The sequence below is a fragment of the Lepisosteus oculatus genome, chromosome 9 (genome assembly GCF_040954835.1).
Source record: "Lepisosteus oculatus isolate fLepOcu1 chromosome 9, fLepOcu1.hap2, whole genome shotgun sequence".
Classification (NCBI taxonomy): Eukaryota; Metazoa; Chordata; class Actinopteri; order Semionotiformes; family Lepisosteidae; genus Lepisosteus; species Lepisosteus oculatus.
The window spans coordinates 41,940,575-41,952,865 of record NC_090704.1 but is presented as its reverse complement, the minus strand read 5'-3'; the positions used below and the strand labels follow the sequence as shown (position 1 = coordinate 41,952,865).

The 12,291-nt window shown below is 45.1% G+C and overlaps 2 protein-coding genes across 11 annotated transcripts; one reads left to right on the top strand and one right to left on the bottom strand.

Moving 5' to 3' along the window:
• Positions 1-6,371, bottom strand: si:dkey-21c1.4 (ATP synthase subunit f, mitochondrial). 8 transcript variants are annotated; one of them, XM_069194557.1, is made up of 6 exons: positions 6,306-6,371; positions 5,752-5,792; positions 3,268-4,452; positions 2,394-2,522; positions 778-894; positions 1-519 (listed from the first exon to the last, which is right to left on the bottom strand). In XM_069194557.1, exons 2-6 carry the CDS (start codon positions 5,759-5,761, stop codon positions 470-472), a joined length of 1,491 nt encoding a protein of 496 aa, XP_069050658.1. In that variant the 5' UTR covers positions 5,762-5,792; positions 6,306-6,371; the 3' UTR covers positions 1-469. The 8 variants fall into 8 exon arrangements, 5 of the variants coding, with proteins under 5 accessions (XP_069050658.1, XP_069050660.1, XP_015211864.2 ...); XM_069194559.1 differs by lacking the exon at positions 3,268-4,452; XM_015356378.2 differs by lacking the exon at positions 6,306-6,371 and having other exon boundaries at positions 1-524; positions 5,752-5,841.
• si:dkey-21c1.1 (protein FAM104A-like) lies at positions 5,810-12,067 on the top strand. Of its 3 annotated transcripts, none has more exons than XM_069194560.1 (4): positions 5,813-5,901; positions 6,877-7,248; positions 8,785-8,899; positions 9,675-12,067. In XM_069194560.1, exons 2-4 carry the CDS (start codon positions 7,232-7,234, stop codon positions 9,906-9,908), a joined length of 366 nt encoding a protein of 121 aa, XP_069050661.1. In that variant the 5' UTR covers positions 5,813-5,901; positions 6,877-7,231; the 3' UTR covers positions 9,909-12,067. The 3 variants fall into 3 exon arrangements, with proteins under 3 accessions (XP_015211870.1, XP_069050661.1, XP_015211869.1); XM_015356383.2 differs by lacking the exon at positions 5,813-5,901 and adding an exon at positions 6,358-6,457; XM_015356384.2 differs by lacking the exon at positions 6,877-7,248 and having other exon boundaries at positions 5,810-5,901.
• Positions 12,068-12,291: the final 224 nt, after the last annotated feature.

Sequence of the window (12,291 nt, the reverse complement as noted above, 5' to 3'; positions counted from 1 at the left end):
GATAAACGGACCCACATTCAATGGGGCATGACTGTAATAAATATACTCTACAGCAGATAAATAGATCAGTATTATAAATACATGATTAGCACTTGTTAAAAAAATGTAATTTCTCACAATTCTAGCTCATGCAAAAAACAGGAGACCTTGCAAAATCTCACACTTAGTGACTATAACTTACAGGTAAAGGAAGTGCAAGCCTACCCTATGTTAAAAAAGTAAGGCCTTCTCAATGTAAAGACATCCAGCGTATATAAGCTTCCAGCTACTGCACTCAGCAGGTGAAGTACTCCTGATTCTGGAGGGGGCCTGAGGAGTATTTGATTTTGCCAGCTATTTCAACCTAGAAAACAAGGTGAATCTGGTCCAGTTCAGTCCAGTCCAGTATCCAGGTCTGAGTCCGGTGCTCACATGGAACACGAAGCAGTTAGACAGGCTGTATGCCTGCTTGTGCAGTGTGTCCCTCCAGTCAGGGCTGCCGGAGTGTCCCGGTCTTCAGTGATACTTCCTCCAGCGCTGCTGCTCTGAAATGACATGATGACAGGGAGGCCCAAAAAAACAACAGCAGCCAGGCGGGTTCAGCCAACAAAGCAATTAATCCCAACCATGCCTCGCCTTCATCTCAGTTAGGGTTTGGGCTGAACTATTCAAATACTTCAATAAAAAAGAAGGTGGACCCCTGGGTAATAAGTTTTCAGCAGTAGAAAATAATGAACGTGTCAGTGTGTGATGTACATGAGGCAGCTGATGCCATTCACAGAAGGGAGCTCTACTCACTGAGGTGTGGGTAATTCCAGCTGTAGCTAAGGACACAGTAGGCAGCCAGCAGCATGGTCAAGCCCCCAGCTCCACCTTTCCTCACATCAATAAACTTGCTGTAGTACCTCTGCCAGCCTGCAAGAACAACAATACACAATAATTATAATAATAATAATTGCTTACACTTATATAGCGCTTTTCTGGACACTCCACTCAAAGCTCTTTACAGGTAATGGAGGTCCCCTCCACCACCACCAATGTGCAGCATCCACCTGGATGATGCAACGGCAGCCATTGTGCGCCAGAACGGTCACCACACATCAGCTTTCAGTGGGGAGGAGAGCGGAGTGATGAAGCCAGTTCAGAGATGGGGATTATTAGGAGGCCATGAGTGGTAAAGGCCAATGGGAAATTTGGCCAGGACGCCGGGGTTACACCCCTACTCTTTTCGAGAATCACCCTGGCATTTTTAATGACCACAGAGAGTCAGGACCTCGGTTTTACGTCTCATCTGAAGGACGGATGAGATGCCAAGCACTGAATTGGTGACACTGGAAATATGCGCGCACAGAAGATCGCAATCTCAGCAGGTGATCCTCCCAAATCTCACTGTTGGAGCCTTCTTTATTCCCAGGATCTTCCTGGAAAATGCCATTTTCCCCTGGGATCTTCCTCATTTAAACTTTTAAACGATTATGATGCAATCTTGCAAAAGAATCCAAGATGCAGACCCAGCCCTGGTCCTGATTCCCCTGTCGTCTGGTTTTCAGGTCTTGATCTTGGAGGACAACCGACCTCCAATTGTCAAGACATTGAATTTAGGAGTTTCACATCTCTTTACTATGGATTGGGTTTGTCATCAGCGTTTTCACGGTACCATTTTCAGTGTTAACAGATCTCCCTTTTTGAAAGAAAGCATTGTAAGATAATTGATCACTTATTAAGAGCTACTCAGGCAGAAATAAAGGAGCAGCAACATAATAAGCACATCCAGGTGGATGCTGCACACTGGTGGTGGTGGAGGGGATCCCCATTACCTGTAAAGCACTTTGTGTGGAGTGTCCAGAAACGCGCTATATAAGTGTAAGCAATTATTATTATCAAAACTAAAATAACAGGTTTGTGCGCACTAAATCTCTTGAAAAAAACTTGCCTGCAGCTGAGCATTTTGTTTTTTTAATCAAGGACAGGGTACAGAATGAGGTTAAAAAGCTCTGCTGAAGCAAGTGTTTCATTTAAAGGGATCAATTAGTTTTGGTAATTAGGAGTCAGCTTGAGCAAAAAAAACAGGCTAACACAGGGCTCTTTCAGGACCAGGACTGAGACGCTATGCTCTAATTAAAGATTTCACTAAAACCTCAAAAGGAGCTGCAGGAACTCTACAAGTAGAAAAGGCTTGAGTGACCCCAGTGTTTTTCACATCCCTTTTTTCTTATCAGCCCACTGCTCCCTGCGGACATCTGCTCTGTTCTTTCACTTGAGCCTGCTGGATTGGTGCACTCTCTCCGATCACTCCTGCTCCTGGAGAGCCACAGCCATGCAGGTCTCGACAGGGAGCCTACACTCTTCAACGGATAAAGACCTGCAACCTGCTGGAGTTGAGACCAGGTAAGACAACAATGGATTCTGCTGACCTCGGCGCAGAGCTGCCATCCCCACCCAGGGTGTCATTGTGCCCATGGCCAGCCAGGCAGGCAGCTCCCCCAGCTGCACCTCCATCAGTCTGCGCTGCGCCAGAGCTACGGGAAACTGTGTCGGAGGACCTGCACACACACACACACACAAACACTGCGCGTCAGCAGCCTGCCCTGCGCTGCACACAGCAGGCACTGATCCGAGCACTGTAGCTCCACCACCACCTCAGTGACCCAGACTGGGGACCACATGCACAGCCAAAACAATGCCACTGGGACAATGATGTGGCCATTGCTGACCTAGCCTGGAACAGAACCACTATCCCACTCAGCAGAGCAGCAAGACCTGCTGACACAAACTGGGGGTTTAATAACGGTCCTAGTTCAAGCAAACATTTACATTTCCCATTTCCAATTAGCCTCACTAAGCTTGGGTTTTGATCCTTCAGGCTTGTAATACCCTTTGGCTTCAGATCACAGGCACAGGACTTTGCATTATCCAGGTTCTGTCAAATTGACTTCTAGTTACATAGTGTTCTTCTCTACTCCTTTTTACAATGGGACTGTTTGCATCAGACATTCTAATTCTATCAGGCTGCATCTGCAAAGCAAACAGAGGTGAAGCAATCTCTTCAACTTATTTTATACTCTGGTTTAAAGCTTTTCAGTAAGGTTAAAACTTAACATGGAGAATTCATCTCAAAGTGCAGGATGGCTGTGCTGACACATGTTTTACAGAGATTCTTTTTGGTATGGTTTTAAGTGTTCCTGTGAGTCCATACGCTTCCAATCCAATACTGATGGATGGATAATATCCAGATAACGAGTACTCATGCAGAGATTACTCATCTCAGCCATGTCGATAGTTCTGTACCTGTTCCCACTGGCCCTGGGCGCTGGCCTGTCCTGTTGTTCGCGAGCCCAGGGAGGGGCTGCAGAGGGAGCATGGAGAACCCGATGGCCCGATACCCCGGGCCCAGCTCTGCGAACCACTCCAGGCCTCTCGGTGCGGCGGGCCGGTCAGGAGCCGCGACGGTGACGGGCTTCATGGCCACGGCCCCTGGAGCACGAGGCGCAGGCCGAGGGGCTCCCCGGAGATCTCCACTCTCGCGTGCAGCTCTGCCAGCGGTGCAGCCTGCAGGCTTTGGCCCATCTAGCCATGATGCGCTCGCTACTCTACTGCCACGATTCCCGTCTGTGAGAGCTCTTTCACTGGCTCCATTGATGCATGCAAGTTTATAGGTCTTGACGCTGAAATTCTCCATTATCTTGGTCAAGTGGTGGTTTTCTTCCACACCGCCCGATGCGCCACTATATCCCTTTGTTCTCATATTGCTTTGGTAACATGCAACTGAACCTTTCTCGCTCACCAAGCTGTATTGGATGTGCTCCCAAACATCCGTTTTCCTGTAATTTCTTCCATCACTCGGCGTCGCTTCTGTCCCACTCTTGCTTGCACTGACAGATGCCGTACACTGGCCTTGAGATGTCTCCTGCCACGCAGGAGTATCGATGGGAGATTTCAAAGACAAGCTGTGGTCCTGCTTTGTCCTGGGGCAGTTGGCTTTGGGAGTACCCTGCCTCTGTGCCTCGGGGACTCCTACACTACACGTGCCAGAATCCTTCTGAATGGAAACTGAACTGCTTCCTGGCTCTGCAGGTCTGGGCTGATGGTGAGAGACAGAAATACTTTTCTTTACTCTGTTTTTTGAAGGGGACAAAACCTGCTTCTTCACAGCCTGGTGCTCAACACTGGATCTCTTCCACTGCAGATCCACTTTGTTTTCACCCACGTCTTGAGATATGTCATTTTTATTTGTAGGGCCTTTTTTTGAAGTCTCTGTATCCATGGTGACCTTCTTCTTCTTTGTCTTGGCTGCTGTAGTCTGTTTCTCCGGAGGTGCACTGGTCTTGAGGAATAATAATGCTTTGTGGCTTTTCGTTCCACTGGTGACAGGAGCCATTTTGCAATGAGGAAGGTGTGATTTTAGCCTCTTGAAAGGCCTGCCACAAAACGGACACTCCTCCATCCCAAGAGAACCTAAACCAGATCTATTGTCTGATGAAGAAAAAAAAAACTTTCAAAACCATTTTTAAAGACATGTCCATGTTTTACTTTTCTGTCTCATTCTTTTACTTCATTGTTTCACAAGCAAGTAAATCCAGGTCAACTGCACATTAAAATAAAGACCACAGAAAGAGGCTGTACTACCTTTACGTAGACTTATTTATCTCTATTTCAATGTTTTACCTGGCAAGTGGAGTGCTGAATTACAATATGACAGATCTGTGTGGTACTTGTGTGGGGGCTCTGTGGCTAAGGATCTGCAGCTGTGGCAGGAAGGTTGCTGGTTCAAATCCTACGGCTGGCACAGGAATCCTACTCCATTGGGCCCCTGAGCAAGGCCCTTAACCAACTGCTCCAGGGGCATCGTATAAATGGCTGACCCTGCACTCTGACCCCAAGCTTCTCTCCCCGTCTGTGTGTCTCATGGAGAGCAAGTTGGGGAATGCGAAAAGACAAATTCCTAAAACATGAAATTGCATATGGCCAATAAAGTGATCTTATCTCTTACATTAATCCAGATCAGGTGAGATCACAGCAAATCACTGAACACAAAGTGAACTGGCAGAACGATTACAAATGGCATTGGCCATACAGTAAACATATAGTACATATCAAAGGAACAAGTGATAGGTTTATTCCATGCTGAAAAAAGAAGACAGAAAACACAACGTTTCGGTGAGCACCTGAAGAAGGCCACACGGCCAAAATGTTGTTTTCTTTCTTCTCTTTTCAGCATGGAATAAACCTATCACTTGTTCCTTTGCAGCCTATGCATGCTGACGCAGCTGCCCACCTGAACTAGTACATATCAAGCCACACTCTGATTGACTGAGAGCTTGGAAAATTCCTCTTGCTTTCTACACAAACAGTAGCAGAGTGCAAAACCCCAGCCTGTGCTGAGTGTGCTCCAGGTAGTTCTATTTGCACATCAGAGACAGACAAATTCCGCTTTTATACAGGTGTATTTGAGGATGTAAAATAATAGCCGGGACAAAGAGAGCTATGGAGAAGCGGTATTAATGGAGTTAAGGGCGTACCAATTGCAGAAACAGAAAAACAAAAGTCTAAACAAGAAGCAGATCCGTTAACAGGTCAGCTGGAACAAAAACTAGCGGAGACAGAGACACCCACACCAGACAAACTTTCATACAGGGGGCGTCAATGTTTGGAATAAGGGGTACACGCATTGTGATAGAACGTTGATTGGTTTGGAAAATTCAAAACCAGCTGTGATGTCAACGTAGCGTAACAAGTTAACGCCAAGTTACTCAAGATTAAAAAAAAACTCACCCGAGCTCATGTCTCCTTAAATCGTCGTCGGGCTTCGTGACCTAGCCAATCAGAAGAGACGCTTAGAAAATATCGCGCATAGGCCGTTGGTGGAGTGGTTGACGTCGCCTGAATTTCCAGCTGTTTGTACTCCGAGAGCATGAAACTGCGGTGAGACTTGATGTTAAATATTTTGTGCGTTACTTATTAACGGAAAAATTACGTTTTATAATTTGATACTTTCTCAGAAATGTTACCAAACAGTACCACGATAATCATTGTAGCTTTCGGTCGCTAAATAAATAATAGTCAATAAATAGCCACGCAATATTTAAACTCTGTTAGGCGCTTAGTATGTTTCATCCTTATACGTACTGTACAAAAGTATCTGACAAAAAAAAACACAAGTAGCAAGCAAAGGCCCTTAATATAGGTAGCTTACGCAAATGCCTGTATTTCGGAAAATGAATTATACTGCGCCACAGTATTGAACCAAGAGTAATACCAATTCTGTTTTGAAGCTTAAAGTAAACACATTTATGTCGTTGCTGACGACGTTTTGGGGGGAGCCCTACCGACATTTGCGATCCAGGATATAGGTGGCCTTTTCCTGCCTGAGCGGTTTGCAGTGACCTGCCCGGCTTTATTGCGCAGGCGCAATGTCATGTAAACAGCTGGGGAGCTCTACCTACTGAGGCTGGAGAGGGAGAGCTGGGTGGTGGAACCGGTGCGATTCTCACGATAAGCAGATCATTTACGTTAACGATATGAAGTGTCTAAGCTAAAAGAATGTTTTGACGTAGCTTAATCTTGATTTTATGTTAAAAGAATCGATGAGATAGCGCCGGGTGGGGGAGAATTAGATTGAAGCCGGGGGCGACAGGGGTAGAGACTGTGAGGAATCGTCGTTGTGTTTGTAGGGGGGTAGATAGACCTGAGACGGAGGGATTTTTTTTCTTAGTATTGATCTTTAAGATTTTTACCATCTAAGAAATGTACGACGTGAGTTTAGAGGACTTGCTGTAGCCCGTAGTTAAGACTTAAACAACTCAGGCTGGCTGGCTTGTAATACGAGGGGGGGTTCTTCCGTTCAGTCTTCATGCCACTGTCTTTTAACAGAAAATTGCTTCTTGTTTCCCTCTCCAGAAAGAGAAACCAAACAGCCGTGGTTCGTGCATAAGTGGGCCTGTAAAACTAGATTTAACCTCTCGGCCGATGCACTGTGTTACTTAATATACAGACACAGTGCTTGAATACTCGTCGTTCAAGACTTCGGGCATTGCCGCAAGCAGGTTGCAGTTCCGAAGATAGACCGTTGTTGTATTTGCATGTAGTTGGGAGGGCTGAGAATATTTGTGAGTTATGTCCGTTTACCGAATTAAGAAGGCGAAAGAGTCCAACCAAAAATAAAGTCCCCCGACAAGCCCTGGTCTTGAGAGAGAGAGAGGCGACGCGAAGAGGAAGTGTTTTCACAGTAGCTCTTGGTCCCGTGGTGTTTTAGATGTTGTCGGAAAACAGGTGAGTGGAGTTTGTTTTACTGTAGATTTCTGTTTTGGGTCATTACTGGAAGAAATCCCACTTCGAGATGTTACCGGTACTTTGTTCATTTAATGTGCGCGATATAGCTTTTACAACAGAATAGTTTTAAATGAGGTGCTCGGTTTACGTGGAGGCAGGCAGATCGTTGTTCAGTTGTTACAGGAGTTTCACTGAACTACGTGCGCCAGATTATTTTCAGCACTTTCAATTGCTTAGAATGAAACAGGTCGTGGAGTGTAAACTGTGATTCAGCTAAATACTTCGTATGAGAATACTGGATGTTGAGTATAGATGAGTGTATTAATAATATTATAGTTAATCTAAGTACATAAATGTATTTTATGCATTTACGGTGCTATATGAGCCACTTGTATCTTACAGAATTCTCTGCTTTTGCTTTAATGTAAATAGTTTCAATTGCAGGGTAGTAGGATAGTATTAACGAGGTATATAATTGGTTATTTACGGACTGGTTATGTTGTTACTGCCCAGACTTTACGTTGATGCCTGAGATCTTTACATTCTTAAAATTAACAAGTAGAATGATTGCTTGAGGAGAATATTGAGCTTCCATTGTAATCTTTACTCTTTGATTGGCTTTCTGTGCCTCTAGACAAATGCCTTGGAAAATGGCTTGTTCATTTTTAGAACAGTCCTTCCTATCCATATACTGTAACTACTTGCACAGTTATCTCTGACCCCAGTTATAATTGTATCATACTGAACCTTCCAAGAGCAAGTGCTGTTTTTAGGCACGAGTCATCTGTTTGCCACAGCTAATGACTGGATCAATTTTCAGAGTAAATCTGGCCAATTAGATTCTGGTATTCTGGCATTTTGTATGAGGTATTTTGAGTTGTATGTTAAAATCATTCAGGCTTTGTACTTGCACTTAATGTGGTCATGCCTTATTTACATTATAAATTGGTTCTTTTCTTCGTTGTCTTGTTTTCTATGCTGCAGCAGTATAAGGCTCTTGGCCAAGAAGGTGAAACAAAATTTATTCTCAGTTGACTTCTCTGGCTAAAGAATTAAATATGGGTTCCTCTTTTGAAATTAGTTTCTTTAAAATGTAATAAGTTTTCTATTTTTAGTGGAGGGGTCTGAAAGAAGGAATAGCATGGCAACATAGCAGAGTGCACATTTTGATGTTCCCAAGTGAACCTATGTGAAGAAAGTGGTTGGTAACTCTCCCATATGCTTGGTCACTGAGAAATTCTGTTTGCATGACTTGCAAAACAGTTGCCCAAACTGCAGTGTCATTCTGATTTTTATGCCTTCTGCTATGTAGAAGGAAACAAAGAAGGTAAACTGACAGATCGAGATGATCAAGATGATGGTTGAGGGCTCGACTGCCACCCATAATTTTGGTAGAACTGGCCCAAATTGTTTTACAAAACTGAGCTGGGGGAGGGGGGGGTCGGTTGGTGGTATGTGCTCTAGGCCAGTAATCAGTAAGTGTGACAGACTGGCGACAACCGCGGTGCTTCTCTGAAATGGCCATGTTCCCCACAGGAAACGGCGGCGGAGCTGTGAGCATGATGACAGCCAGCTTTTACCCCAGGCCAAGAGGGGGGGCACGGGCCACCCCCTGTTCCCTGAGCTGGGTCGTGATGCCTGGGACTCGGAGGTAAGAGGAGAGGACACCTGCTCCCCTTACACCTGAGCAGACCCTCTCTGTGGCAGGCAGTGCGTGGTTGATTTGAGGGGCATGGGACAACGTGCTCCCTGGTTGAAAAGATCCTCAGATTAAGTGCTGTGGAGGAAAAGCAGGGGGTGGGTTAGGGCTGCAGATACTTGATACAGATACAGAACATTGTGGAATTGCGTGTCATTTCCTCCTCAAACTGTTCCTGCTGCTTGCACAGGCCCAACATGTTATTTGGTACTCGGGTACCAGATTCCACTGATTGTAAATCCACATACATGGCAGCTACTATCTCAAGCAGGATCTCCAAGAGCTATTAAGTTAAGCCTGAACTGACTCTGCTGTTGTGCTCTGAAGTGCAGCTTCCCCTGTAAAGATGTGCAGCACACTGTCATAAGGTATGTCTGAGTATTGGAGTGACTTGAAAGAGAGCAGGGGCAGAAAGTGGAGAGCAAGTGGAAGATGGTATGAGATCACATGTAAGATGTCTAGTGTCTAGATTTCTGTGTTCATTTCTCCCTAATCTTGGTTAAACTCTTGTTGGGTGCAGTCAGTTCCAGGGCTGTACACCAGTGCACATCTAAGTAAGTGGCAGTCCTGAAAAACCATTGTAAATGACACCCGACAGTGAAACAATGACAGCGAGACACCAGCAGCTGGGTTTTCTGCTCGGCGTCGGCAAGGGCGAAGGAAAGGCAGGCCTGAGATCAGTAAGCGCTGCTGGCCCGGTGGATAAGCAGTTCACCTCTTTCCGCAGTCCTCCAGCAGTGACTGCAGCGCCATCAGCAGCCCGGAGCGAGCGGCGGGGAGCAGCAGCCAGTCTGCGGAGGCAGGAGGGTACCACCCTGGCGCCTGCAGCCCCCCCAGCGCGGCGCAGCTCACCGAGGAGTCCGCGTCCCTGAGCCAGTGCTCCTACCAGCGCATCAACCGCATCCTCCGCGAGGCCCACTTCCACAGCCTGCAGAGCCGCGGGCAGCCGGGGGCCACGTGACTGCCGCCCTCCGCGCCCACCCCCTCCCGAGAGGGGAGACCGTGCGACTTCACGCTTCTCCCCTGGCCACCAGGGAGGGGGCGCTGGACATGGAGCATTCAGCCTTTGCACAAGATCCTGTCCTTTTGTTAAGGACCTTGCTTTATCATGTTTCAACACATTTATTTTCTTCTCTCATCCATGGGCAGGTTGTCATTGTGTAGCCCATCTCTTGATATGGAGGATATTCCAAAAACTATAGCATTGGTTGCATTGATGATTAAACATGTTTCCTCCTTCTGTGTTGGCCAAGCTGGTTTACATGCTGTTTACAAAGCCTAGCTTAGTGGATATTTTGATTTAAGCTTTATTTTTCCTGTTGTGAGTAAACTGATAGGAGGAACGGAGAAAGGCAGTGAAAAGAAGAGAAGCTGACCCTGGGCCTGTGAAGTATCTTGCCAGGTTTGAGTGGCATATTCAAATCATCTGGTTCTGGACATCTGTCCTCTGTTATTACCAGCTGTTTGGCTTTTGGGTCACAGTAGGAAGAGGTTATTTTCATGTTTCTTGTACAGTTGCTTGGAATTTGCAAACTAAAAGAGTCTTTTTCATAACGCAGAAGAGATTTGAGTCAGGGAGTGTGTTTCGAAGGATGTCTCAAGTTGGTCCTTTGTATTAGTGTACTTAGAAGCTACATTTTGATTTGCATTAAAGCCAGGCCCTCTCGGTGAGTTAAAGGGGTTTGATGGCACTTATTGGTGACTTTGTTTTAACAATATTTATGTTGTATTGGTGAAAGAGAATGAGTACTGAGCTGTTCACATAATTCTATAGGATTGGTTTAATCACTGAATTGAAAGCAGTACGTGAGACTCGTGTTCTTTGCCATGTAAAAACTAGCAGAAATGTGGACCCCTGACTCTGTGAAAAATCTGCTTATAGCGCCATTTCACATTTTCTCTCCATTGTTTGCACTTTAACGTAGGGTGGAGAATATAAATCATCTGAAGCAATAAATTAAGATATTGATTCAAAATTCATGACGCATTGTGTGACTTCCATTTAAGATATAGAGCACCTTCTTCGACAGACTCATTCTGAAGAGATTTTAAAGTTAAACCAAAGTCCTGTAAGTGACCCCCCTCTCCCCCCAGCAAGACAAGCCCATCAGCACCCTCTTCAAGGGCACACATATTAAGCTGACCTGACAAGAGTTGTGCACCTAATTTAATATTTGTCTAACTATGGTCTCCAGTTTTAGTAGTACAAAGTGGGCTTGGGTGACAGAAAATAATTTAGCAGTTTAAGTTCTTGTGTAGCAGAATTTAGGTAGGAAATATAGTATCTGGTTAAAGCAAATTAATTTGTAGTGACCATCGCTTATGTTACTGCAATACTTTGTTGGGTTTCTCAGTTTGCCAATGAACCACAAGTAGCAGGTTTACTTAAATGGTTAAATGACCATGAATCCTTTGCCTGGCAGAAACCTACTTGCCTGCATCGGAGAGAGAGTTTTATAAATCAAACCACTCAAGAAAGGTTCTTGTTTTTAACCCTGCAGTAGTCAGGTTAGCACTTGGCTGAGTTCATTCAGTCTGTAATGATGTACTGTGTAGCCAAGGGGCGAGTTTAAAAACACCCTCTTGTCTCCGTGTGTGCCGCCATTACAGAGCCCACTAGCTATCCTGTCCTGTTTTCCACATTCCCGGGGAGAAAGGTTTTACATATAACCTTTTGACCTGGTGTTTGAGGGGAAAACCTGCAAGGTATTGGAGGAGGAAGGTGGGTAAATATCCCAGGGACTTCCTCCATAGCCATTGTGAAAGGATGATGGGTTGGAAGAGCTGGTGAGTGAACAAATGAGTTGGACACTTCAGGGGCTTCATTGAGCTCAGTCCCCACCTGGCTGACCACTGAGTCACTTGTCCCTTTAATATTAACATCTTTCCTGGCTCCCATTTTATGTGCAGTGTGACAGGAGGCAGCCAGCTACCTTTTGAACTGTTCCCATTAAATATTACCCACAAATTTTGTTTTTTGTATGGCGAAGATGGAAAAACATTTGATTATAATGTTTTGTATTTAGAAATGTACAATAACTTTTAGCCTACATTTGAGTTCTGGATAGTTTTTTTTAACCCATCTCTTACATTTGAAATAAACAGTTGTTTCATTTTTAATCTTGTCTTGCTTTTCTTGTAGGTAGTACACAAAGCAAGAGTTCGTTATTTTTTTCATTTTTAATAGATGGTTGGTGTAGGTCGGTGTATATTTAATTACAATTTGAAACTATTCAGAGTGCAGGCTGAGTCTTGTAGCCCAAACCATTTCAAGTGCCATTTGAGTGGGCTTGTGTGTTGGGCACAATGTCCTCTGCTAGCCTTTGAGCATGCAATCTATAGTT

What these genes read in the sequence shown, in the direction of transcription:
- si:dkey-21c1.4 (XM_069194557.1), bottom strand. An exon ending in CCCAGGGCCAGTGGGAACAG is followed by an intron (nt 2,523 to 3,267) that starts GTACAGAACTAT and finishes GTGTGTGTGCAG; the next exon opens with GTCCTCCGACACAGTTTCCC. An exon ending in CTGGAATTACCCACACCTCA is followed by an intron (nt 520 to 777) that starts GTGAGTAGAGCT and finishes ATTTCAGAGCAG; the next exon opens with CAGCGCTGGAGGAAGTATCA.
- si:dkey-21c1.1 (XM_069194560.1), top strand. An exon ending in GTGATGCCTGGGACTCGGAG is followed by an intron (nt 8,900 to 9,674) that starts GTAAGAGGAGAG and finishes CTCTTTCCGCAG; the next exon opens with TCCTCCAGCAGTGACTGCAG.